The sequence below is a fragment of the Poromitra crassiceps genome (genome assembly GCF_964638095.1).
Source record: "Poromitra crassiceps genome assembly, chromosome: 5".
NCBI classification, from domain to species: domain Eukaryota; kingdom Metazoa; phylum Chordata; class Actinopteri; order Beryciformes; family Melamphaidae; genus Poromitra; species Poromitra crassiceps.
In genome coordinates this window covers 25,398,080-25,425,396 of record NC_139642.1, presented here as the reverse complement: position 1 = coordinate 25,425,396, position 27,317 = coordinate 25,398,080, and the positions used below count along the sequence as shown (strand labels likewise).

The following is a 27,317-nucleotide window of genomic DNA, read 5'->3' as shown; positions in this document are numbered from 1 at the left end:
ATGAGTCCTAGAGCTGACATGGCGATGGGTGAGGAAGAAGCGTAAATGATTTGGTGCCAAAAACTTGTTTTGGTCAAGTGGGATTGCATGCATGTCATGCGTGTTTTATGCTCTTATCTTGCAGCTGGTTTAGAAAATATTTGTATTTGAATGTTGGTCCTACTTGTCATTTTTGGGGATGACATGGGTGTCATGTTATTTGAATGGTTTTTAATGTAAAAATAAAGTGTCTGCTGCAAATTACTGAAATTCTGAGATGCATTTATTTTTGCGGGTTTTTTTTTTTTTTTTTTGCAGTTATCTGACCTGGATATTTTAAGTCATCCGAGTCCATTGACATAGTGACCAATTTCGTACATGAAAGCGGAGCCACCTGCTGGCTGCATATCTGCACTGCAGTGTTAAGACACTCCCTGAGCCTGTTCTCTAGCTAGCTTGCTCAAGCATGCCAGCATGCTCATTATGGAGAAGTGTAGTAGCATATGTGCTGCCACTTCAGCATGGTAGATATATCAGTATGTAGAGAACCAAGACATTTTACGTTTCATCTCTTCTCCATTTCGGTGGTTTTCATTCAAACCAAACACTGCGCCAGCTGTGAAATCACTTGAGCTGTACGGAGTTCATTAGTGATTAGTTCACCTACATGAAATGTGTGCCAATTGCTGCCATTGTGTTTGGGTGTATGTGGAAACGTGCACGGTGCAAACATATGAATGGAGACTATGATCCATTTACTCAGGTCCTATCAATCTTAGCCACTGCCATGTCATATTCTTTGTTGCAGCAAATATTCAGTGAATCCGTTTCCTCCCCCGGGTCATCTAGGGAGAGCTTTGTGGGCCGGGTCATCTAAGGAGAGAGACTATTATCATATCTGACTGAATTGTCCAGTCATTACACTCAATTTCCTCCTAGCAGCCAACTCGGTCGTGTGGGCGGATTCGAAAGACCCAGGGGAACTTTCCTCACCGCCGGGGTCACATAAGGAGAGGCTCTCCCGTCCGGCTCATCTCAGGGGAGAGACTTTCCCGGTCATCTAAGGCCATCTAATCCGATGTATGTGCTTTCCACAGCTCCAGATAAAACTGCTGTTTGAAGCAATTAAGCAAAGATTGCCTTTACTGCCTCCATGTTGAGATGCAGATGGCGGTTTATTTATCCGTGCTTGTGCTTCTAAAGTGTAGACACATTCAACAAAAAATGGCTAAATAAAGCTGTTCGAAACTTCTGACTCTTCTGACTGCCACCAAAGAGTGTTGAAGGCAAAACCAGAAACATCGGACTGCTAATCTGTTTTTTTCCCTCAACAGCTCTGCCGCCATTTTGGCCTAACAAATTCCGCCACATTAGCCAATGGGACAACAGCGTAGAACCATGAGAGCCAATCAGAGGTGTCTCCTTCAGGCCAAAATGGCGAATTTGCTGCGCACTGATGTTGTAATCCTTTGGTTTTTATCAAAGTTATTTGCTGCGAGTGCTAGTCCCGCCCCAACACGTGCACTCGTCCACGATTGGCTGTGGGTATTCGCTCGTGCAGGGTTTTTTGAGCTGGTAGGTGGTCCATCACAGGCCAAGTAAGGCGACCGTATTTGGTTCAGGTAAGGACAACTGTTATAAACACAACACTGTTTCGTGATGTCATCGACGGGTGAGTTTGGGTCGGTCCTGGTCATGCACACAGGATCTTATTGCAAAAACCAATCGATTTTGATATCCTAATTTATATTTTATTATTATTATTTTAAGTTTGTATATTTTTCGCTTTTCAGCATCGGGTTGTCTAATCTCAGACTAGAGCAGCGTCAAGTCAGCAGAGGCAGACAGAATAACACCAGGAATTCAAAATAAAAGCGTACCATTCGACACTTTTGGGAAAGTATTTAGGTAAGTACTGGGTTATAGGATCAACTTTCAAACGGGGCATTTGCGGTAATTTGTTTGCATTTACTTGTAATTGCTCTTAACTCCGACGACGCATTGTTTTCAATGTTTTATTTTGGAAATTATAACCAGAATCGCCTTTTTTTGTTTTCATTCTGGGGAAATTGACACTCGTAAATTTCACTCAATTCCTTTATTACTGCAGTATTGGAAGGCGACAGGGACAGAAACGGAGAATTAAGTGTTTTCAGAGGCGGTTGGACAATTAACACCGTAAATATAATCTTCCAGTCGCTCCAGGTTTAGCCGAACGTTAATGTTCCGTGCCCGACAACTGGGTGTGAGAGAAAGAGGGCACACGACCTTTCATGGGAAATAACTGCCTAACTATTTCACGTTTGGAGGTAAGTTTCCCCTTCTTTATAATTTAGGTAATAATAAATGTAACGGCAATGGTTTTGAATAGCCGTGATATAGCCTAACTAACGTTATGCCTGAAAGAGACACACACTTTGCTTCTTAATTCCATATGTCTTTAATAAGTTTTCTAGTCTATAGTTTCTATAGTTGTGTGTGTGTGTGTGGGGGGGGTCTTCTCTCTCCCAACAGCCAGCCGACCATCATGTCTCTCTGTTTTCATCCGCATTTTCCCCCGCCCCTGTGTCCTTAGATAACCGCTTTTTTCTGTGTGTCCTTATACAACCTTATAGGTGTTTACGAGCAATGTGAGAGGAAGTCTTGGCCTATGTAATGGGGAGGCTGGACTCAAGTTATGTTACATAATATGGGGTAGGGGAGGAGCGCCTGTGAGATTGCAGCTGGGAGCGAGTAGTGTTGCCTTCATGTGCTGTCGGAAATATCCTGTGGACGGGTTGAGCGTACAACAACGAAAAATCTGAAACGAAGAGGACATGCTGTTTGTTCTCCCAATGAACTGTCTAGGACGTCCATTCGTTTCATATCAAAAATGCAAACTCAAAAAGACCCGCAATCATCTGAATGCTTTAAACACTTACAATTTTCGAGGACCATTTGAAGGCAGCACAGATACATGCAGATATTCCTGTTAGCATTCCTTTCCAACTCTTAAAAAAAAACTCTTCCATGGTTTGTATCCTCATTCATGTTCATTTTGCTCCATTATCCATTTTAAAAGTGAACCTTCTCAAACAGTCGCTCAGTGCAGTAGAGTGTATTTTTGCTGGCACTATTATGTGTCAGTGATTCTCAAACTTTCGGCAGCCTTTTGGCTGCTATGTATATGTTGACAGTCAAGGAGAGAGACCGGCTTTAGGACAAGATGGAAGTGCACAGATTCCTGTAATAACTTCCACCGTCTGTATTGTGTAGAAACCATCTTTTCACCAAGGAGACGCAGTGGGACCATTATTATGCATTTACAGCCATTTATTGATCAGTGCCTTATTGAAGATGCGCGGCTACCATGGAAACAAGTGACCCGTTGTCAATCTTGTCTGTACAATGTACATAGAAACCAGTTGCTGAGTAGATAAGCTCGTGTCTGATCTAGTCTTGGGTCCTGAAATTCTTGGTTAATTAATTATTTAGTTTTAATTTCTCTACTTATTTCAATTTCAATTTAGTTGTACTTAGTTTTCAATGTGGCCTCGGTAGTTTGTTTTACAAATGGTTCATGCTTTGTCTCTCTACACTTATTAGGGATGCCACTTTGGAAACTGTTACAGCAGCATGATGACTCAATGTTGGATTGAAGACTCAACCTGTGAAGACCTGTGATTACTTTACTACAACCATCAACTCCACACTGCCTCAGTTAGTTGAAGCAGCCAAGCAGCACAGTGACCTCTGAATCTGCACAGAAATACTTGAAAATGCAATAAGGCCGATCAGAAGACCTGACGATAAGGTATCAAGAGCTGGATGTTCATGGCCTTTAAGATGCTACTACTATACGTTCAAATGAAATGTGATAATCTGCACTTAAATTGCACAGTTTCGTTTCACATACCAAATCATAGTAGTATGGAACAGAAACACACTGCAATTTGAAGATGGGCATGCGTTTATTTATTTTTTGGATTATCATTTTGTTCCCCATCTGTAGGAACAAAATGATGCAGAACTGTGTGTTGTTAAAGCAAAACTGCAGAGGAATTCTTTGGGTGTAACCATATGCTCTTACATGTCTGCTGGCATTCAGAGGCAGAGTCAATGTCATATCCTGGTGTGGACTTTCTCATTAGGGCTCGGTATGCCGAAGGAACAGCCTTGTCGTCCTTGCACCTCCAGCAAGCATGCAAAAGATAAGAGCAACAGCGCCGCTCTGCTGGCCTTACGTGGCACTGAAGACACGGCCGATTCCAGTGGAAGGGGCTCCCACTGCAGCTCGGAGAAAGACTCTGGCTTCTCTGGTGAGTTCAAGTAAACGCGGACGATACAATCAGACAACCTGCTACAGTCAGACAACCTGCTAACTTTTGTTATCTACAACTATGTCCTATAAACTGCTGCATGCTATTGAGTGCTCTCTATGGCAAACGCTCATACATTGCCTGTACAAGTCAGCACATGGTTATAGCGATGGTTATAAAATCTGAATGGGACATAATGTCTGCATCATGACATTCACATGCATGAGTTGGATCTAATCCAGGGGTTTTCAACTGATTGTGACCCAAGAACCACCGTTCTGACTTAAGAAGCAACCTGACGAACACTGGTGTGACGAAATGCTATTGAGATGACATGGGAACTACATTTATTGAACGTATTGTCAGGGACCACCTGCAATGCCTTCACAGATCACGGGGGGGGGGGGGCGGGGCGCAGACCACCTGTTGAAAACCCTGGTCTAATCCTAGCCACAGTATCGGCTGACTGTTGCTTCTCTGCTTCTCTCCCCCACATCAGTGAGAGAAAATATAAAAGGACCAGTGGCATCCTAAAGCCTTGGGAGTGCCGGTGGGAGAAGCCTACCTTCTCTCCCTTTTTGACCAGTGGCATTAAGAGTACTCTGTGTCGCTCAGACTTTCTCTCTCGCTGCTCCTCTCCAGACAATGGCTCAGACTGGCAGCAGACAGATGCGGAGGACCAGTGGAGCAGCAAGAGCCAGCCCAGAGGCAGTGGCCGCAGGGAAGCCCCGCAGCCGGGCCTCGGGCAAGGCAGGGCCGAGCAGACCCCCCACCTCCCAGGGAATCCCATGTGGATGCCAGGGAGCCGCCAGCTCCCGCCCATCTACCTTATCAAGAACATGGTGCTCAAAAAGGTAGATTCAAGATTCAAGGAGTGGAAGTGAGGTTGCAGATGCACAATATCACTGATTCACCGCTGATAATGATTCTTTAGAATTCTTCTTTAAAATGTATGTAGCACTCAAAAAGGCTCAAATGTCAAAGTATATACCTTAGGCTGGGTGGAAGGTCAGTGGATACTGAATTCAAAAGAAATTAGCAGTACTCTGAGCGTATGGACTAATTATCTTAATTGATTCTGATGATAGCTGAAATGTGTTTATATCTGTTGCTCCTGCCATGTTTTAATTAAAAAAAAAATAGTATAATGTGTTCACCTTATTCAGAAGAAACCACCTGGCTTGAGAGACTAACAGGAAGTGTAAATACAATCGGAGGTTCCGATTGTATTTACACTTCCTGTGACTCATAAACCTAGTCTGACACATAATGTGAGTCAAACTAGGTTTGACCAGGTGAGTCAGACTAGTTTGAGCAGGTAAGACAGCCGGCGTTTTGAACAGGAAGTCGTGATACAATGGCTCAAGTGGGCGGGGCTACATAAGGTGAATACAAATATGGATGTAGCGAGATCTGGACAGGCGACCTGTCAATCATGCCCCAAAATTATCATGTATTTTACTGGAAATGGGACCATAATTTACAAAATTATCATCATGCTGTATCGAAGAAGATTTTAAACTAGTGATTGAGACCATCATCTCACCAGGAAAGTGTTTACCGAGGTTATAGTGAGAAGTGGAGTCATTTTCCCATTCACTTCCATGGAGCCAGTAGAGTCGTCCCCTGCAGGCCATTAGAAAGAATGCAGGTTTAAGGCTCTTCTGCACTGGCTTAATTTTTCAGACTTGCTTTGAAGTCCTGCTCATTTCTATAGAAAGATTTAGCCAACACAGTGTACACCGTACAACACAGTGTACACTGTGTTGTACAGTGTACACTGTGTTGTACGGTGTACAGTGTGTTGTACAGTGTACACTGTGTTGTACAGTGTACACTGTGTTGTGCGGTGTACAGTGTGTTGTACAGTGTACAGTCTGTTGTACGGTGTACAGTGTGTTGTACAGTGTACAGTGTGTTGTACGGTGTACAGTGTGTTGTACAGTGTACACTGTGTTGTACAGTGTACACTGTGTTGTGCGGTGTACAGTGTGTTGTACAGTGTACAGTGTGTTGTACAGTGTATACTGTGTTGTACAGTGTACAGCACAGTGTACACTGTACAACAAGACCAGAGTTTAGGAGTTGAGGCAAATGGGGAAATGACAGATGATGCGGATGAAAGATTCAGCAAGACACCCGAGACACAGAGGAGAAAACAAGAAGGCAGAGTAGGCATGTATGTATTTTATATTCCTCCTTCTGATACTTGGTTGTTGTCCTTCTTTTCTCTCCCTCTTTTCCCCTCTTCCTCTCTTTTACCAGCCGGACATGATCCAGAAAAGAGGTCAGCTGCTCTGGGGAAACTGCAAAGTGGAGACCGGCGGCTCTGGTGGGATCGTGCTCCGGCAGCCTCGCCTGGCCCCGGCCTCGCCCGCGGCCCTTAAGCTCCACAAGTTCCGCAAGTCCGGAACCGGCGCCAGAAGGAAAATCGGTCCCCCTTCCCTCTCCATTCTCAACTCCTACCCCCGCATAGCCCCACACCCCAGCAAGAAGCCACCGGACAAGACTTCAGCGAGCGAGGACTCCCAGAACCTGAGCAAGAGGGTGTGCACCGAACACAACAGCGACGGCTGTTCTGCCGCCAGCAGCCTACTTGAGAAGCACCTTCGTCAGCAGCCTGAATTAGCCGTTTCAGGCTGTTCAAACAGCCGTTCCTCTAGTCCCACTGTCTCTTCCAGCCGGGACTCCCCACCCGCCTCCCCTCTGTACAACTCCTCTTCCTTCCTAGCAACTACAGGGCCTCATAGAAATGGCGTCTCTAGCACAAGCCACCGCCCTTTCCTCAACACGTTAGAAATGCTCAGGCAGTCAGGTCTGCTGGACATTGCGCTGCGCACTCGGGCACTGCTGCGCCGGAGCAACGACACCACGCGCCACATCGTCCAGCTGCGGCAGCACACCCAGCGACTGTGCCAGGCCGCCATGCAGCCCACGGGCGGCAGCGCGGCCTGGGAACATCTCCACCGGGCCATGGCCGAGTCCGGCAGCTACCCCGACCTCAGGATACTGCCAAATGAGCACGTGGCCTCTCGTCCAGATTCAGCGAGTCATCCGGAGAGCCCTTCCATAGGAGAGACCAAAGGCAGGGAGCACAAGGCTTGTGGAAAACCCTCAGAGAAAGTCACCTTTGTGCCTGCTGACAGTTCCACCGGTTAGGATGTTCTCCAGAGGATGAGTTCTCAGGGGCTGCTCATTGGAAGACCAGAAACTCCATGGTTTTAGCAGTTGCGGTCATTTTTTTGGCTATTATGTTTGACTTTAAAGACCCCCTAAAGTCCAAAATGTGTTTTTCTTATGTTTATGTACCCTAAAAAGAAAAATCCTTAAGATACTGACTTGTATCTGTGCAAAGTTTGTCACTGAGTAGAGAGGTGTTTTTACACTCCTCAACTGAAGGGGGGGGGGGGTGTTTGGTGGTTGGTGAGGTGGGAGCGCTAGGCCTGGAATATTTGCATATTTGAATATTCATATAATCCAGAATTGTGGGAAAACCCTGTCAAATAAAATATTAATATTTTTTTTTTATTTTTTTACATACTAATGTGACTTTGGGGGGTCTTTAAAGGAGTATCACTGGCTACTTAGGCCCAGTTTGATCAGGATCACACAGTTTCTCTGCAGGTCAATAGAAATCCAATGGTGACTGTAGTTTTTGTATCTATTGTAACATGTTTCTGTCCACGTGTAAAACTTCTGGTCCCGGCCGCCCGTTGCATTTCCCTGGAGTAAAGTGTCGGACATCTGGAAGCCGAGCCCTGATTAACACTCAAAGTGCAACCTAATAATCCTCTGACTATATCCAACATCACATTGCATTCTTTCTATTAAAAAAAATAGGATTGTGAACCACTTGAAGGATAGTGATGACTTAGTCTTTCCCAGGAGATACAGGGATCTTGGTTTACGCAGTGACAACTCTGATATATTGTTGTCATTTCTATTAGTGTTCAGCTCTGAGTCTTTTGGTTGTCATGTCAGCTCACATCCATTCAGGGTAAAGGTGAAATCAAACCATCTCTTCTTCATAGAAGCTGAACTAGTTTGTTTCCAACACCCTGCTTCATGACCAGAGAGCTAGCCGCCCCCAAAAATGTTGTGCCTTCGGTGCCTGCCTCAAAGACATTGCTGACTGAACACTGAAGCGTGGCACTTGAAGGGAAAGGGCGTGGCGGAGGCCATATTGGTGCTTTATGTCGCAGGGGGGAGCGCTCCATAACATCATAGACTGTGCACTACTACACTTGAACTCGGTTCCTTTATTCAGTTCACATGGAACATTTTACACGTTGTGGGAATGGACGCAATTTACACTCTTGAAGATAATAATGTGTACTGTTTCCTCTCATATGCCGAATCTTTGTACCCACTGTATGTCGACTTTCATGGTATTATTGTTTTATTTGCACCAAGCCTCAAATTTGTGGTGTTCTGTTAACTGGTCATCTGTTTTACTCATTAGATGGACCACAGTTTATACTGTAAGTTGTTTGAGAGAGAGAGAGAGAAAAAAGAGCATGTTTGATGATATCAAGTAGGTGTATGCAGATGAAGTGGTTACTGTGCATGTGGTATTTGTATGAGCTTTTTTCTCTTTTTTACTTTTTTGCTTTACATTTGATAGCCAACAAGGCACATGTTTCCGAACAATAAAATGATTTATACAATGTTCATGCATGTCACTTTCATTTATTTTACGGTCAGGGTTCCTACGCAAGTATGAAAAAGTATGGACTTTGATTTTAGTATTTTCCAGGTCTGGAAAAGTATTGAAAAAGGAAAAGAGTATGGAAAAATATTTGTTTACGGACTATAGACTATTGTGACTATGTGACTATATATAATACAATTCTGAATTTAGACTAAATAAATTAATACAAGCAAGTGCTTTATCATGCCATCAGAATGTAACATACATGTTAACAGATGGATTTTTAAACCATTTTAAAACCATTAGTTACATAATAAACATCTAGCTGTATTCCCAACCTAGGTCTCACTCCCGAGCAGTCAAAATACGATTTGTCACGCCCCCTCTGGGTCATTATTGCTGACACAAAAGGTAATTATGCTGAAGGACTGTCTGGAGGTTGCCTCGCTGTGACCCCCCGTGGTCTTGACATAACAGTCTGAGGTTTAAGTAGGTCAAAGTTGCACTAGGGAGAAGGGGAGTGGTGGATCCGTTCAAGACCTGGTTCGAATCCCGACCCAAACCATAACCTAACCCCAACCAAGTTGCCTAAACCTAACCGTTCTTTTACCTAAACCTAGGGCTGGGCAATAACTCAATATTATATTGTTTATCATCTTTAAGTGGAATCATATTGTGATGATATGAAGATATTTTAATATCATTGACACAATTCTGATGTCTAAATTGATGATGAAAAGCAAATTTTCTATATCGCCCAGCCCTACATCTCACATGTGGCTTTGACTTACAACTGGACATTTAGCCCACTTGTAGAAAATACAGACATATACAGTAGATATTCATATATGTATATATATACAGTAGGTATTCATATAGGTATACAGTAGGTATTGTGTCACTGTTCAGCCTAAAAATACAGATATGATTATTCTTCCATGATATTATTGTCCATAAGTGGGTTGTAGCTCACCCAGATAAACATATGGATGTGGTGCAGAAGGTTGTTGGTTCAGTCCCTGCATCAGGCTCTGGCTTCAGAAATGTTTACATGATAAGCTGCTGCCTGTAAGATGCCAGCAGTGATGCTTCTTTATCATCAGTAGTTTGAACACTGATAGAAATAAGCTGATGAAGGAGACTGAGTCTTGTTCATTCTGCATCAGGGTACACAAACACAGAATCATTTGTATTGCCAATTCAGTTTACACATACAAGTCATTTACTTTGGTATTTTTGTGCATAACATCAAAGATAAATTAAGAGTAAAAGTAAGGAGCAAGCACTGCAAGTCAAGAAAGCGTAAAATATAAGATACAAATATATTAAAAAAAAAACATTTACACTATATAAGAATATGTAAAATATTTGTGTGTTATTTTATTTAACACCGAGTGTAGTTCTGGAGGTTGCAAAGAAAAAAAAAGTCAGAAGGGATAGACTCTCCTAGTCTCTCTGCCACGAAGAAAATTCTGTAGGAAAAGTTGGGGGGAGGGTATGTTGAAATGTCCAGTGTTACCAGTCTCTGTCTGTCGCTGACAAGTGGATTAGCATTGAAACCAAAGACAATGTTAAAAAAAAACATCATAATCAGTTCAACAAAAGACTCCTAAGATGTTCTGATGGGCTCAGGTAACTTTTCTATTAACTGGTGATGAAGCAGCTCTGCTCCTCCCACATGCTGCAGCTCCGCCTCTCTGCTCAGTGAGTGGTCAAGGTTGGGCTGACACAAACGATGGAAGCGCTAACAGATGGAGAGAGAAAACATCACTCAACATTCAACAAAACATACAAATATTCCAAGTCCTGTGTATGAACGTTTGGGTGAGTAGATGATGACAGAAATGTCATGTTGGGGTGAACTGTTCCTTTAAATGTAGATATGTACAGTATGTATGTCTGTCTGACCTCACAAAACTTTCAACACAGTTACACAGTTGTCCCACCTGACTGAGGGTCCCAGTCTCAGTACACAGCTTCATCACTGCCCACCCTGGTACGAGCAGAATAGAGGAGAGGGACATTAGCCAGCCCAGCACGTACACCCAGTCTGGGTACACGTACCACCGGTTGAAGGTCAGAGGCTGGTACTTAATTAAGGAACATATGAAAGATCCCTGAGGAAACAGTGAAGAACAGTGCGGGATGTGAGAGAGACTGAAATATGGCTTTGTAAATGGTTGAAAACTGCTAGGAGATCGCTTCACCTTCGGGTGTATATCATGGAAGGACAAATGGCTGTGAAATATCCACAATCTTTCATGGTGTTGTGACAGAAGCACTACCATCATGTATGTGTGGACAGTTCACTACGGTTTATCTCTGTATTGTGATCCTGACAATGAAAGCCCAACTCACCAGCGAGACCAGGGGTGTGAGCCAAAGCCAGCAGAGTTTAAAATATGGGCTGGGACGCACGCCTGTCATGTCCTCTATGATGCCATACAAACGCTCCACGCCTTGTTAGGAGAGAGAGGGGGGGGGGGGGGGGGGGGGGGGGGGGGGGGGTTATACGAGGAGATGACATTTTACATATCACTTGTCAAGAGAACGTGTGAATGCCATTTTTAAAAGTGAAGAATACCCACCAAATATCCAGCCCAATGCCAAGGTTTCAAACACGCAGAGAAAGAGGATGCAGGCTCCATTACAGGCATAGTAGTCTAACAGCTGGAACACGTACATTCCTCCCTGGGGGCAAGAGCAGAGAGGTATCATAATATATATCTATAATAAGAGATATCATATATATTTATAAAACGGCTCTCTCAAATCAAGCAATCTGATTGGTTCACAGCCATTGTATAAATCCAATAACCCACTCCAATAACCCATGGCCATGGGTTATTGGTTGCCATGGCAACTCTCTTACTAAAAGCCTTTGGTTACCTCAAAAAAAACAAATGGCGGAGACAGCTGTCAGATCCTTGTGAATCGATCTTCGCTTATAACTTTACTAATACTTCGCAGAAAATTATGTTTTGTACAAGAATAGATGCGGGCTAATGTCTTCTTTGCAAAAAAAAGGCTGTTAACCCCGCATTTAACCCCGCATGTAACCCCGTAACGTTAGTTGGTGTCGGGCTTTGCAGAAAGCACTCAGCTTCTCAGCAAGCGCTGAGAATGCAGCGCTGCGCTCGAGCTGCCTGTCGGGCTTTCCAGAAAGCTCTCAGCTTCTCAGCAAGCGCCAGGATTGGCCAATGTCAACTTCAGTCTCCAGAACGATCCAATCAAATCACCCGCACGTCTATCTTCTTGCTAGAGGTCCCGCCTTACAGTAGTGTTTCAACTGACTCTATCAGAATACCATGCCAGTCGGACTTATAGTATTATTATTATATTTATATTATCATACTTGGAAACCGTGCGGCCTCGTGGGATAACAACTGATCAGCGGGATATATTTGCCACAACACACTAGCTCTCATGCTATATTGCTTAAATATACAGTATATATATTGTAGCGAACCAGTGTTACACATAATGTGGTGAGCAATAGAAGTGTCTCGATTGCAGATAGGAACTGATGTGGGGGAGTGTTACTGGGGGGGAACACTATGCTTGTGGGAGACTTCCGGGAGACAGAGCATGCGCGGAGTCAGTCTCCAGATACCGCCAAAGGGAGAAGCAGCTAGCTAGCTATGTGCGTGACAACCGCCAAGAGTTGTAATATGACTAACTGTGAATAAAGAACCCTGTACCAGCAAGAAGCCTCTGATTCCCTAAATACCAGGAACGCTACATTGGCGTCAGAAGTTAAGCGGTGAATATTGCCTCCGTAATCGGCGAGATGGTGAACAAGTTCCTGAGGAGAGAGCGGAGAAGAATCAAACGAGAGGCGGGAAGAGAAGGAGCCGGGGCAGACAGCCAGGCGTCCGAAGAGGAGGAAGACTGGAGAGATCCAAGCGGAGCAGACAGTAGGAAGCCGAGTGCTAGTGGGAGTGAAGGCCGAGCCAGACGACATTGTCGCCGTAGCCATGGAGGCTATTCCGCGGCCCAGCGAGGCTAGCCTGCGGGCCAGTGACGGGGAAGTGGCGCGGATCGAGACGGCGAGGGACGGCGCCCGCCGAAGCAAGAAGGAAGTGACTCCGCCGAAATACAACGGTAAAGGCGAGTGGGAGCCATATTGCACAATGTTTAACATGGCAGCGGACATGAATGGCTGGTCAAGGGAAGAGAGAGCCAGCCATCTGGTGATGTCCCTCGAAGGCGAAGCTATAACGTGCGTGGCGGCGATGGCCGACACAAAAGACTTAGATGTGGTGATGGCGGCCCTGCGGAGGCGGTTCGGCCAATGCAAAGAAGAAGGCATCGTGGTTGCGGAGCTGTGTAACAGGCGTAGACGACCGGGGGAGTCGCTGCGGGCACTGGCAACAGACATTGAGATCCTCAGCCGGCGCGTATACAGCCGGCTGCCGCCAGAGTCGCTGGGCGAGTTAGCCAGAAATTACTTTATCCAGGCACTCGTGCCGCGGAGTCTAAGCGATCAGGTAATGCTGAAACGGCCAAAGACACTGGAGGAGGCGCTGGAGTTGGCGCTTGAAAGAGAGACAGTGGAGGGCTGGGCCGCGAGCGGCGACACGGGGAGAGCCGCCCCCGTAGTGAGAATGGTGGCGGAGAGCCCGTTACAAGAAGAGCCAGCGTGGAAGATGGCGTTGGCAGAGCAAGGCAACATGGTGAAAGAACTGTCCGAGTCGGTGCAGCAGCTAAAAGAACAACTGCTCCGAAGCGCGACTCTGCAGCCCGCCCCCGCTCGGCAGCCCACCCCGCGGAACGGTGGCTGGGGCAGAGGGAGCATGATCTGCTGGGGCTGTGGACGCCCCGGACATCGGGAAGCAGAGTGCCGCCGGAGAACGTGGAACCAGGGAAACGGCACGGGGCCCGTCTAGATGGGGCGAGACGGGTCTCCGATGTCACATTCCCCGTAGCCACGTCGTCGCGGGAGGGAGCCCACCGACATCAACGGGGAGGTGGGGCTCCGCCTCCCCCTGAAGTAGACGACATCGCCGGAACTGTCAGCATGCAGAACGGGCCGCGCACGATGAACGGCTGCCATGTTCCAGTCTACCTACAGGGGAGATACTGTGTCGCCCTGGTGGACACGGGGTGTACGGCAACGCTGGTGAACGTCAACATGATGCCCGAGGGAACGCTTCTGGAGCAGCCAGCGGCACAGCTGCTGAGGACAGTATCCGGTGAGTTGATGCCGATGAGGGGAAGGGGGTCCGTGATGATAACAGTGGGGGGACAGACAGTGAACTTTCCCGTATGGGTGGTAGAGATGGCGGGGCCCTGTATCTTGGGAGAGGACTACTTGACGCTAAACCAATGCACAGTAGACCTAGGGAAGAGCACACTGACGTTCGCAGGGGGGCCAGTAGTCCAGATGGGTCACCCTCCCACCGCTCTAGGGGAGTGACCTAACGTCAATAACATCACTGTATACCGCGTCACAGTTGAGCACGAGCCCCACCCAGCAAACCAAGCCCCTCCCCCAACCCAGACCCCTGCCCCGCACCAAACCCCTCCCCCAACCCAGACCCCTGCCCCGCACCAAACCCCTCCCCAAAACCACGCCCCTGGCCCACCTCCGAACACTTGCCCTCAGCCACCGCTACAGGCGGAGGGGGAGACCGAGAGGTTAGAGATGCTGAGGGGATTGCACCAACGCCAGAGTGAGGGTTTAGAACCCCAACAGAGCGATGAACTGTGGCGAGTACTAGAGGAATATAAGGACATTTTCGCGATGTCTGATGATGAGCTAGGCTGTACCCACCTGGTGCAACACCAAATGGACACTGAGGGGGCACGGCCCATCAGGTCGTATCCCCGTCGAGTCCCAGCAGCGAGGAGAGACATAGCGAACGAAGCTGTAGAGAACATGCTTCGGGCGGGGATCATTGAGCCGTCAGAGAGCCCGTGGGCGTCGGGGGTAGTGTTGGTGAAGAAGAAAAATAGCTCGAAGATGCGATTTTGCGTAGACTATAGGGGGCTGAACAAAGTGACTAAAAAAGACGCGTACCCGCTGCCCATCATCGAGGAGCTGTTAGATGCGGTGGGAGAGTCATCATGGTTCTCATCCCTAGACCTCCGCAGCGGGTACTGGCAGGTGCCCCTCTGCGACGATGCCAAGCCAAAGACCGCCTTCCGCACCGAGAGGGGGCTGTGGCAGTTTCGAGTACTCAGTTTCGGTCTGTGCAATGCACCAGCAACGTTCGAGAGGTTAATGGAGAAACTGCTGGGAGACATTCCCCAAACCGAATGCGTCGTGTACTTAGATGACATCTTGACACACGGGGGGTCGTTTCAGGCAGCCGTGGGGGCGTTACGAAAGGTCCTGCAGAAGATAGCAGAGGCGGGTCTGAAGTTACACCCAGATAAGTGCCACTTCCTGAAGAGGAGGGTGGAGTTCTTAGGCCATGGCATCGGCGCGGGGGGCATTCGCACCCTGGAAGAGAAGACACGGGCGCTCGTAGAGTGGCCCACCCACAGAGACAAAGGAGAACTTGAGAGCTTCGTAGGGTTAGCCTCATACTATAGGAAATTCGTAAAAGGGTTTTCTAAAATCGCAGAGCCACTGTTCAACACAGACTTCCACTGGACGACAGAATGCCACCTAGCCTTCGAATCCCTCAAGAAAGCGCTGACCGAGTCTCCGGTGCTTAGAGCACCAGACCCCACACTGCCGTTCCTACTAGACACTGATGCCAGCAATGGGGGTATGGGGGCCGTGCTGTCCCAGACGGGGCCGGACGGGGAGCGGGTGGTGGTGTACTTATGGACCGATCACTCGGCGCTGCAGTGGCTGTGGTCCTTCCGGGAGCCGGAGGGACAGGTGTGCCGCTGGTTAGAAAGGATGGCGGACTACAACTTCACCATAGAACACAGGGCAGGGGCGCACCACGTCAACGCAGACGCCCTGTCACGACGACCCTGCGCAGAGAGAGGGTGTGTGTACTGCGAGAAGAGAGAGGGAAGGGAGAGGGAGCTCCAAGAGGAAGCGAGGATATGCCCTAACCATACGGGGGACGGACCAGTGTGCAAGGCGCTGCGGATGGCAGAAGCGGCAGATTGGAGGGCCCATCAAGAAAACGACATGGAGCTGTTGCCAGTACTGCAATGGGTAGAAGAGGGCCAGAAGCCACCATGGGAAGAGGTGGCAGGGGTCACCGACGCAACCAAGGGACTGTGGTCAGAGTTCGAAACCCTGAGATTGAGCAGCGGGGTGCTGATGAAGTCCTGGAAGGAGCCAGCGACGGGAGAGAGCAAGTGGCGGAAAGTAGTGCCGACGACGTTGAGAGAGGAGGTGTGCAGGAGCTGCCATGGAACTGCAGGGGCCGGGCACTTTGGGGTAAGCAAAACCCTCCGTCGCCTTAGGCAGGGTTTTTATTGGGGGAGGATGAGGAGAGACGTGCAGGACTTTTGTCGATGTTGCGACCTCTGCGCAGCGTACAAGGGTCCGTTAGACCAGTCTCGCGCCCCACTCCAGCAGCTAGCAGCAGGAGCTCCCATGGAGAGGGTGGCGGTGGACGTGATGGGACCGTTTCCGCGCACAGACAGTGGAAATCGATACGTCCTGGCCGCCATGGACTATTTCACAAAATGGCCAGAAGCATACGCGCTGCCCGACCAGGAGGCGGGAACGGTGGTCGACGCACTGGTGACGGGCATGTTCAGTAGGTTCGGAGCACCGGAGACCCTCCACAGTGACCAAGGGAGGAACTTTGAGTCACGAGTGTTCGCCACCATGTGCGAGAAACTAAACATAAAAAAAACACGGACCACAGCACTGCACCCCCAGAGCGATGGCCTGGTGGAGAGATTCAATCGGACACTGAAAAAGCAGTTGGCCATCCTCACCGAGGAGCACCAGAAAGACTGGGACACGCACCTGCCTCTCATCCTCATGGCCTACCGATCTGCCGCCCAAGAGTCCACCTGCACACCCGCTCTGCTCATGTTAGGCCGAGAACTGCGGACACCAGCGGAAATGGCGTTCGGCAAACCACCGGACGCACTGGATGCGCCCCCGGGGCGAGAGTACGCCAGGAGGCTGCAAGATCGATTAGAGTCCGCTCACAACTTCGCTCGAGGCCAGCTGGAGAAAGCGGGCATGAGACAAGAAAGGAACTATGACGTGAGGGCGAGGGGAAACCATTTCCAAGGGGGGGAGTTGGTCTGGGTGTACGCACCCCGGAGGAAGAAAGGGCGAAGCCCTAAACTGGACTGTCACTGGACAGGCCCATGCAGGGTCCTGGAGAGAATGGGGGAGGTGGTGTACCGAGTGCAGATGCCACTTGGTGGCAGGAAGGTACTCCACCGAGACAGGTTGGCCCCATACCGGGGGGGGTGCACCCTTCCCCCAGATCTCGGCCGCCCAGCGGTCTCACCTAGACGTGCTGGGAGAAGGAATCTGTTTCCACAGAGAGGGGCGTCCGGTTATGACCGGACGGCCACCACCCAGGGACTTGAAGTCTCAGAGACAGAATCACAGGGAGTAACACGGCCGCGTAGAGAGCCACGGGTTATTAAAAAAAAGAAAAGAAAAAAAAAAGAGGATGGTGGTGGTTGGAAATGGATGTAAAAAAAGAAAAATAATGTACATGGCATGAGATATTGTGGGGGATGGAAGATGTGGGAGAAAGCTGGAGAATGAAGTATAAAATGTGTTTAAAAAAAGAAAGTTGCTAAAAAAAGAAGAAGATGTTTGGGTGTGTTTTGGTACAGGGGGATGTGTGGGTTGTGGTGCCAGCGTGGGAGCTGGCCTTATTGTTGGGCAGGGAGTATGTAGCGAACCAGTGTTACACATAATGTGGTGAGCAATAGAAGTGTCTTGATTGCAGATAGGAACTGATGTGGGGGAGTGTTACTGGGGGGGAACACTATGCTTGTGGGAGACTTCCGGGAGACAGAGCATGCGCGGAGTCAGTCTCCAGATACCGCCAAAGGGAGAAGCAGCTAGCTAGCTATGTGCGTGACAACCGCCAAGAGTTGTAATATGACTAACTGTGAATAAAGAACCCTCTACCAGCAAGAAGCCTCTGATTCCCTAAATACCAGGAACGCTACAATATATATATATATATATATATATATATATATTAGGGCTGGGTTAAAAAAATCGATATATCGATATTGAATCGATATTCGTGAAGGAACAAGTATCGATACATGAATGCCAGTATCGATCTTTTAAAATGCATTTTACATTTTTTTTATAAACATAGGCTATAATATTATATGCTGTGTGTGGTAGTTAAAACATAGTTTCAAGATAAGATGTTGAATGACTATGTTGGTCAGCCTTCCAGTTTGAAGTTGCTTTCACATGAGTTTGGTGCTCAGTCAGCAGCACTGCAGTAGCAGCCTGATTGACTGGATCGTGAGACTCCAATAGAGCTGAACAGTCACGTGACATCTTTTGCCCCGGAAGTGAGTTTCCCCATTCATTTTCTCCATAGACATTTCGAAAAATCCTTATATAACGAGTTATAACGCTGGAACTAAGTCAACCCGTGACCTACTGACTCGTGAGTGACCATAAAACTGTTCAGTTGTAACAAAAATAAAAAATAACATTGGGGTTGTTGTATTTTCCGATGTATTTTAGAAAATGTTTTCAGGTGAATGCAATAATAAAGTGTTTCATATTCACTCATCATCCAGTGTGAGTAAATATCATCTCAATCCTGTGTTTCTATCATAAACTAATTACATGTATTATCTCTGCAGCCTGTGTGTGGAATGTCCTGTAGAAATGTAGCATTGGTAAATCTTTGTGAATGTATTCTTTGGGGGAGACTGTCAGAATTATGGAAGACAAATATCTTAGAAATGGTTGCCGCTACCTTCTTTTCAGCTGTGGCTGACAGACATGATCTCAGTTATACGTATGGAGAGACTCAGGTTCCAGAGGACAAATTCTTTAAGGAAATTCTTTGTTATTTGGGACCCGTTCCTGACCTATTTCGATAATTGAGTTTCTTTTGGATCCTTTGCACAGTATTTTTTTTTTTTCATCGTTTTGTAAGCACATTTTCTATGACTGGTAGCACCATTTTGTAGCATTGTAATGTTGAATGTTTTTTCTTCTTCTTTTTCCTGTTCTTGTTTTATTTTCTTTATGTTCTGAAAAAGTAAAATAAAATATAAAAACTATACCTGTTGAACTATACCTGTCTGTCTGAGTCTCATCAACTTCTCTTTCATTGGGACAAACTATGACACATCAAGGTTAAACAATGACAAGAATAACACCAAATCCTGACCTGTGTGATCATGGGAAGCTGAAAGAGGAAGCAGGTGAGGCAGAAGAGGAGGAGAAAACGTTCTCGTCGTCCCGCCCTGCGCATCACTGAGGGGAACATGTCTGTGAGGGATGTCATCACCACCTCCATGGCAACAAACTGTACAGAAAACCGACAAGAAGAGAAGAATAACGGCATTTCCTAATGAAACGTGGTCTTTCAGAAAGCATCGGTGCGTGTGGGCATCTTACTTGCGTATCCAGACCCAAGAGGATGAGCATGATGAAGAAACAGATGGCCCACAGCTGAGGCAGGGGCATCATGGCTATAGCCTGTGGGTATGCAATGAACGCCAGGCCTGGACCTAGAAAACAAAACAGTGAGTTGGATGCTAGGCTGGTTGCCCTCTTCCCTTCAGCCTTTACCATTGCCATTTAACAAATTAAGCAACAATAACTTGGTACCGCAAAGGTCAAATGTGACATCCAGGCAGTTTGATGTCGTGTAATAGTGGCTAAATCCAGACACACAGTTTGATGCAGTTTTAGCGCAACACTTTCAAAGCTCCCTGCCACAAAGCAAGTCTCATGACATGCATATTCTTGAGGCTATTATCAAATATAATAGAATTGATTATAATAATATATATATATAATATAATATATAATATAGAAAGAGAAAGTTGGGAAGCAGACTGGCTGTCTGTTGCACTCCGCAGTGAGCAATGCACTGTGTGTGTGTGTGTGTGTGTGTGTGTGTGTGTGTGTGTGTGTGTGTGTGTGTGTGTGTGTGTGTGTGTGCGTGTGCGTGTGTGTGTGTGTGTGTGTGTGTGTGTGTGTGTTGTTCCATAGTTTGGAAGTGAGCATCCGGCATTGGCTGCTGCTATATTACAAAGATTTGTGCACTGTATTTGAAAAGTATCACCCTGATAGGGTGATTACACTGCATCTGTGTCAGCGTATTCCTGTGACTGCTCATAGCAGAAATGAATTCAAAATCACTGATTTTGAATTCATTTCTGCTATGAGCAGTCACAGGAATACACTTTTGCAACATACTTTTTTGCAATGCACTTTGTCACACTGACAGTGTGTGTCTATGGATCGTAATGTCGGTCGGTCTGTCACTCTGTTCACCACTTTTGTTCATGTGGGTCAAAGTGTGACCAGAGTTCGATTTCCGCAAGGACGCTTCCATTGTGGGGTTGTTATTTAGGGCTCTTTTTCTTGCTGATATATGATGCTTGCACAGCGGAAGACTGTATGACTTCAAGCTAGGTGGCATCATCCCAAACACCTTTATGTACGTGATTGCTTGTGTTACCTGACTCTGCCACTTCCTCTATGGGAACTCCCTGCTGATGCGCCATGAATCCCAGCACTGAGAAGACAGCAAACCCAGCTACCACACTGGTGCCACTGTTCAGCAAACACAGCCACAGACAGTCTCTGCAAAACATTAAAAAAAACATACTCTATGCATACAACTGACAATTATTTATTTTATTTTATTTACAAAGGAAAGGTTCAGCTACAGCACAGTGCCCCCTATAGAGCTGGTGGGCCTTGCTCAAGGACACAACTGACAAGACATACTTGGACAGAGACTTACTTATAGCAGTTGTTCTTGTAGGGGTTGTAGCTCCCCAGCACCACCAAGGAGCCCACACCCAAACTGTAGGAGAAGAAGATCTGAGCACCAGCCTCCATCCACACCTGTTCCAGCAGAGCAACAATGATGAGTTGCACAAGTAAAGCTGTAATATTATCATATTATATTATATTATGTCATGTTATATTATATTATATTATATTATATTATATTATATTATATTACATTGTATTACATTATATTATATTATATTATATATTATACTAATATATTACACTGTAATAACCTACTCCTACCTGTGGGTCTGTGAGACGTGAGGGTTCAGGCAGAAGGTAGAACAGGACTCCTGTGACAGCCCCGGGCAGAGTGAGGCCACGGATCAGAAGGATCAATAACATTGCGTAGGGAAAGGTGGCAGTGATATACACCACCTGGAAAAACACGTTAATTTTTAATTATTTTTTTATTTACAAATATAGTATATCACTTACATGCACTACTTTTACTCCCCCCCAAAATGCAATTGACACAATAAAATGTCAGCATTGCATGTTTGTATATCACGTACAATCTCAACGCAAATTTGAAACACAATATGTGCCTTTTACATTTCTAAAAGGTGGCGTTTTACGTTTCTGCAAACCTACAATTTCAATGTACACAATCTCAATGTAAATTTGAAACAAAGCGCCGGTTAATTTGAAAACCTCGCTGCCTTTCCAAAGTTAACTGCAAATAAAACAACTCTTAACAACTTTGGTTATGTTTAGGTAAGTAAAACAAAGTTAGGATTATGGTTTGGGGTTAGGGGATCGAACACGGCCCTCTGATGTGAAAGGCAAGTGTTTACAGCCTCCATCCTCTCTGATCAAAACACCCTTACTGGCCACCACGCTATTTCAATAGCAGCATAACGTTAATATTCACAAATCTAGAAACATGCATGCAATGTATTTTTGTTTCAGAAATGTTGATATTCTGTATTCGTGGGTTGCATAAAAATACAATGCCGACAGAGTGAAAAATGTGCCTGTAGTAATATACCTTGCCTGTAGACTTCACCCCTTTCCAGATGCAAAAGTAACAGATGACCCACATAGCCACGAGGCACAGAAGCACCTCCCACCTGATGCTGCCCAGCTCCTCAATCCCTCCTGAGATAGAAAGCACTCGTCGTCTACATGGTGAAGAACAGATGGGTATAAAAGGTTAAAGTAAGACACCCCCCACCCCCCACACAACATGAAATAGTACATTTGGCCATGAAAAGGACCTGAACCATACTCCCAGAATTCGGTTGCAGCAGAGGTTGTGTTCGTCTGGTTGGTCCATTTGAAGGTGCCATTTAATGCTGAAAAGTCGACACAATCGTCTGATAGGGTAGAAAGAAAAAAAAACAATACGTTTCCATAATCGTTTGAAAAAATATATTGCCATACTGGGGACACTGAAATGCACCAGACAAGTTTTCAAATATCCATTCTAAATGTACTTGGTTTCATGCAGAGGAAATGTCTCTTCTAATGCTTTAAAGCTAGATGGCGGAAAAAGTTGTGGTGGAAAAGTAAAAGAATGCAGAGAATTATTATTCATATTCATATTCACATATTTTTCTGTGATATGTGCATACCAAATGTTTGACGGGGAAGGGGGGGGGGGGGGGTTCTCTTACTTTTTTCAGTAGGCTAGGCTATATAGGCTATTCCAGGCAGTTATGTTCATGCTGGCATTCTGGGTAATATGGGCATGGGGTCATGAAGCCAGCTGTGTTTGTAGCATGTTGGATAATTTATAGGGAAATGTAAAACACTTTGAGGGGGTAGAATCTCATAGTTACAGGCTATTGATGCTGTAAAAATGGCAAATGTCATGCCAAGTTAAAGGGAGGTGAAGGGGTGGGGGGGAAATCGATAAAGCATAGTATCGTGATATTTTGTGGGCAATATATCGTATCGTATTGAATGCCAAGTATCGTGATATTTTATTATACAAAAACATTTACGTCAGGTTTTTATGACAGTGTTGGTCAGTCTGTCTGCTTGACAATCCCATTTTGCTCCAATAAAAATGATTGAAGTGAGATGAACAGACTGGAAACTTTATCTCATCATTTGCAGTTGAAAAAAGCGAATAAATCACAATATATCGCAATACTCAATATATCGCAATACTAGCATATCGCCATGTCGGATCGTGACTTAAGTATCGTGATAATATCGTATCATGGGGCATCAGTGATTCCCACCCCTAGGTGAAACCCTAAACTGATTGTTTCCTCCCAGCTGTTAATCAAGGCTCCTGGTAATTCTATGACACACATCCAGCTATGATGTTATCTTCCTGGATTTTATGTGCATTTTATGTTTTAATTTCAGATTTCATTTTATTTACGCTATACTTCCTATTCTCTACACTCAAACAAAACATAGTATTCATCTCCCAAACAGGTGCCATTACATAAATTACAAAAGCTTGTGTTCCTCTGCAGACCTTTAGATCTTCCTATTATTTAGGAATTCTATTATTCGAGACTCGAAGATTACAAATAGCCTGGCTGTACCTCCTGTTTTCACAAAGTCAATAATTTTCAAACTGACACCAACTAACAGTGGAAAAACATTCTGGAAATGATTACGTGTTTTTAGTGGCTATTCCACATTTATCTGTCGTCAACTCTGTAAAGCCAATTAGGTAAATACTGTTTGGATTATGATTTCCACGATATTTTAATAAGGGATGGTTATACTGTTTCGATTCCGTTTTCCACTTGAATAAGATACAATAAGAATAAGAAGACCAACACTTGACCTCACCTGTGTTCCAGAGGTTGTTGCAGCTGGCCCAGGGGAGCTGGGCGCTGAAGGAGAACACCAGGTAGAACAAGGCCCAGGCCAGAATAATAATGTAACACATGCAGCTGTACAGGAGAATCACCTGCCCACCATAGCCTATACCTGCAGGGCAAGACTTGGTACAGATTATACAGAAACTCTGCACCCTGGGAAAAGAGTATAGCCAGCATCTTATCTTCAGTCTTCAAACAACACCAATTTTGGACCCATAGTGTGTGCTTTATTTCATTTACGATGTAAAGGAATAGCCTCCTTCCCTACTCGGTAATACCTTCTTTGAAGGGGTGTGCATAAGACTGACATGACACTGTCATAACTGTCATTGTATGTAAACTTTGTAAAATGTACTACCAATTCAACTTGTGTTGCCATTAGTACATTATTACTCTTAACCAAATAAAACCGTTTAGTACTACTACTACTATGACCATGACATGACACCTGTCATGAACATGGAGGCTTTATGAATGTTTATGCCTGTTGTCATTAAGTGTCATTTGGTAAATTATGTCATTGTTAATGCAACATTTACATTGCTTGAGATGTGTTCGTTACTGTCAATGGTTCGTTATGACAACTTGACATTAACCAAGACAACATAAACATGACATAGCAGGCATTACGTTGTCATTAAGTTTAATTAGACTGTCAAATGAGTTTATAACGGTGTCATGACGAGTGTTTTCCTTGACCTCAACTACAGTGGCACAATTTTAACCTTTTATTAAGATGTCATTAAGTGTAATTACACTTAGTCTTGGTTAATGTCAAGTTGTCATAACAAAGATATTGACAGGTTACAGTATGTTGTCTTGGATGATGTCAAGTTGTCATACTGTAATGAAGACATATTAAACAATGTCAACGTTGGATTAACAATGACATAATTTACCGAATGACACATAATGACAACAGTTATAGATATTCATAACGCCTCCTTCAAATTCATGACAGTGCCACGTCAGTCTTATGCGCTTATGTATCACTCTGGTGAGTATGCTTCTGCTCAGGAAACCTTCCTCTCAGTAATGTTATGTGTTCATGTTAAACCATAACTCACAAAGACAAGTTAGATGTATTTACCCTAGATTTGAAAGCTTCTGAAACACAAATGAAAATATTCTGCCTGCACATGATGTGCTGTTTAAATATTGTTTTTTTTTTTTACATCGGAATCTCTTCCATGGGTCACAGAGGCCATAGCTACTACTTAGTCAATATTTGACTTCATTTGACGTCATTCCAGTTCCATTATTGCATTTACCCACTCATCAGTATGGCTACCACAGTGACATAATAGAATTCAATCATGACTATTATTGATGTTTACAAACGGCCCAAATTCTAATCAATAGGGTGATCATCAGGGATGACATTGGCCAACAACTAAATGCTACCAGCTACTCCTGCATGTCATGATTTGAAGATAAAACAGCAAAGTTGGTGAATCTTGGATTTACCAGATGAAGTTACTGCCCTGTTGGCTACTTTCCCCCCAGTCAGCGGAACGCAACTTTGAAAAATATTACAGTGAAGTCGTGAGGTACCTTCTGCCAGTGGGCACAGCTTCCTCCAGCAGGTGATGCCACCCTCCTGGGTGCACTGGCCTACGGCCGTCTCTAACAGGAACAGTGGAACACCGCACGTCACCACAAATACCAGGTACGGCACCAGGAATGCACCTAAATGTACAAAATCCACAAGAATTTGCATCACTACAAAGAGACAAAACATGCTTTATATGTTTTGGTAATAATGGCTGACCGGCAGACATACCTCCTCCGTTCTTGTAGCAGAGGTAAGGAAACCTCCACACATTGCCCAGGCCGACAACATTGCCTGCTACAGCCAGGAGAAACTCCACCTTACTGCCCCACTGTCCTCTCTCCTCCACCGTCTCTGCTGACCTGTCCTTCACTGAACATAGCTTCTTCAACATACCCAAAAGTGGTGTTCCTTTCCTCTTTCACTCCCCGTATGCAGGTTGTCCCAAAAGCTGTGTTCCTTTCCTCTTTCACTCCCTGTGTGCAGGTTGTCCCAAAAGCTGTGTTCCTTTCCTCTTTCACTCCCTGTGTGCAGGTGCTCCAGTCTGCATGCTGGTGTCTCTCTACCTGGCTTAATTTTGAACCAACGATGTACTTATTGACTGAAAGTGTGTCGGTCAGGGGTGTGGTAAAGGGAGGGAAGACTAGGAGGCTAGTGGAGTGATAGGCAGGAAGCAAGAGCAGACCATGACATGACACCCCCCCCCCCCTTCCCCCAAACACACACACACACACACACACAGGTGAAGATTACAGGCGACCCTCAAAGCCGACCAGAACACAGAGCAGGGTGGGTGGAGGGGGTCCAGAGGAGGAAGACTGGGGCAAGACCGAGCCAGAGACCAAACAGGGGGACACAGGTGGAAGGGATGGGGGCAGGGCAGAGGTCAAACAGGAGACCTGTGAAGCTTATCATGTAGCAAGGATACACACAACCGCCTCAGAAATCATTCACTTAAGTGCCCTATTTTGGGATAATAAAAAAAAGTCACCTAAAGGTAACTAGTTTGCATCCCTGCGGTAAAAACTAAGCTGGTAACAGAACGAGATGAATGTGTTCTCTCAGCCACACATTAACCACTGGACCAACTAGAGGGTTTATTGTATTTGAGATTGAGAACCAGAGGGACGTAAGTGACATTTGACCAACTTTAGAGAGAGAGAAAAACGTACTCTGTCCTGACTTTGTTTACGACATTTTCACATTCATTGATTTTTTTTAATGTGGGGGAAAGTCATCAGGGCCAAAATAGTCTGTGAGCCTGTAGGGTTGGTCGTTACCATCTGAGGGGATCATAGTGATTTTTAGCAATGTATACATCTCCATAATAACCCTATCGGTGTTAGTGCCTTGCTCAAGGGAATGTAACCCCTAACCCTGACTGTGTTATTTCCTGCCGTCTAAACTTTAGACTTTAAAGATGATGTATTATGTATTTATATATTATTCAGTTCACATGTAACATTTTACACGTTGTGGGAATGGACGCAATTTACACTCTTGAAGATAATAATGTGTACTGTTTCCTCTCATATGCCGAATCTTTGTACCCACTGTATGTCGACTTTCATGGTATTATTGTTTTATTTGCACCAAGCCTCAAATTTGTGGTGTTCTGTTAACTGGCCATCTGTTTTACTCATTAGATGGACCACAGTTTATACTGTAAGTTGTTTGAGAGAGAGAGAGAGAGAGAAAAAAGAGCATGTTTGATGATATCAAGTAGGTGTATGCAGATGAAGTGGTTACTGTGTTTGTGTCTGTCGGAGAGTACTGCTGGCGTCGAGTGTGGCTGCCGCTTCTTCGTCTGACTGTCTTTTCCCTGTTTTTGTAACGTTACTTTATTCTTTTATCGACTTTTGTTTTGCTTTCTCTATACCGTTTTCGTCTCTGTCCGTCTTGTCTAACTGTCTCCTTAAGGCCCAATTATACTCAACGTTAAAGACGGAGACGGAGACGGACAGAGCCTTCTGTCCGTACTCTGCGTTCATTTCGTCCGTTTTCTGTCCGTCATCTGAAAGCTTACGGATACGCATGAAACGGAGGAAAATCACACACACACTCATGAATTTGACTCTCTACTGCCCACTGGTGGATGTATTACTTAACATGATACCAACGTGAAAGACGCATG

General features: G+C 45.5%; 2 protein-coding genes across 3 annotated transcripts; one reads left to right on the top strand and one right to left on the bottom strand.

Moving 5' to 3' along the window:
- Positions 1 to 1,600: 1,600 nt before the first annotated feature.
- Positions 1,601 to 7,660, top strand: LOC310777113 (CLOCK-interacting pacemaker-like). Of its 2 annotated transcripts, XM_083637378.1 has the most exons (6): positions 1,601 to 1,651; positions 1,773 to 1,887; positions 3,565 to 3,772; positions 4,110 to 4,277; positions 4,920 to 5,131; positions 6,543 to 7,660. In XM_083637378.1, exons 4-6 carry the CDS (start codon positions 4,118 to 4,120, stop codon positions 7,434 to 7,436), a joined length of 1,266 nt encoding a protein of 421 aa, XP_083493504.1. In that variant the 5' UTR covers positions 1,601 to 1,651; positions 1,773 to 1,887; positions 3,565 to 3,772; positions 4,110 to 4,117; the 3' UTR covers positions 7,437 to 7,660. The 2 variants fall into 2 exon arrangements, with proteins under 2 accessions (XP_083493504.1, XP_083493505.1); XM_083637379.1 differs by lacking the exons at positions 1,601 to 1,651; positions 1,773 to 1,887 and adding an exon at positions 2,047 to 2,288.
- A 2,676-nt stretch (positions 7,661 to 10,336) lies between these two features.
- On the bottom strand, positions 10,337 to 23,714 carry LOC310776942 (sodium- and chloride-dependent GABA transporter 2-like). The gene is made up of 12 exons (XM_083637158.1): positions 23,600 to 23,714; positions 22,071 to 22,158; positions 21,831 to 21,963; positions 21,083 to 21,217; positions 20,787 to 20,890; positions 20,499 to 20,623; positions 19,427 to 19,539; positions 19,197 to 19,334; positions 11,517 to 11,619; positions 11,287 to 11,387; positions 10,875 to 11,045; positions 10,337 to 10,672 (listed from the first exon to the last, which is right to left on the bottom strand). Exons 1-12 carry the CDS (start codon positions 23,697 to 23,699, stop codon positions 10,538 to 10,540), a joined length of 1,446 nt encoding a protein of 481 aa, XP_083493284.1. The 5' UTR covers positions 23,700 to 23,714; the 3' UTR covers positions 10,337 to 10,537.
- Between the last annotated feature and the right edge of the window lie 3,603 nt (positions 23,715 to 27,317).

What these genes read in the sequence shown, in the direction of transcription:
- LOC310777113 (XM_083637378.1), top strand. Translation starts at nt 4,118, where the DNA reads ATGCCGAAGGAACAGCCTTGTCGTCCTTGCACCTCCAGCAAGCATGCA. An exon ending in GAAAGACTCTGGCTTCTCTG is followed by an intron (nt 4,278 to 4,919) that starts GTGAGTTCAAGT and finishes GCTCCTCTCCAG; the next exon opens with ACAATGGCTCAGACTGGCAG. An exon ending in AGAACATGGTGCTCAAAAAG is followed by an intron (nt 5,132 to 6,542) that starts GTAGATTCAAGA and finishes CTCTTTTACCAG; the next exon opens with CCGGACATGATCCAGAAAAG.
- LOC310776942 (XM_083637158.1), bottom strand. Translation starts at nt 23,699, where the DNA reads ATGTGTTACATTATTATTCTGGCCTGGGCCTTGTTCTACCTGGTGTTC. An exon ending in GGGTGAAGTCTACAGGCAAG is followed by an intron (nt 21,218 to 21,830) that starts GTATATTACTAC and finishes GTGTTTTTCCAG; the next exon opens with GTGGTGTATATCACTGCCAC. An exon ending in GGCATTGGGCTGGATATTTG is followed by an intron (nt 11,388 to 11,516) that starts GTGGGTATTCTT and finishes TCTCCTAACAAG; the next exon opens with GCGTGGAGCGTTTGTATGGC.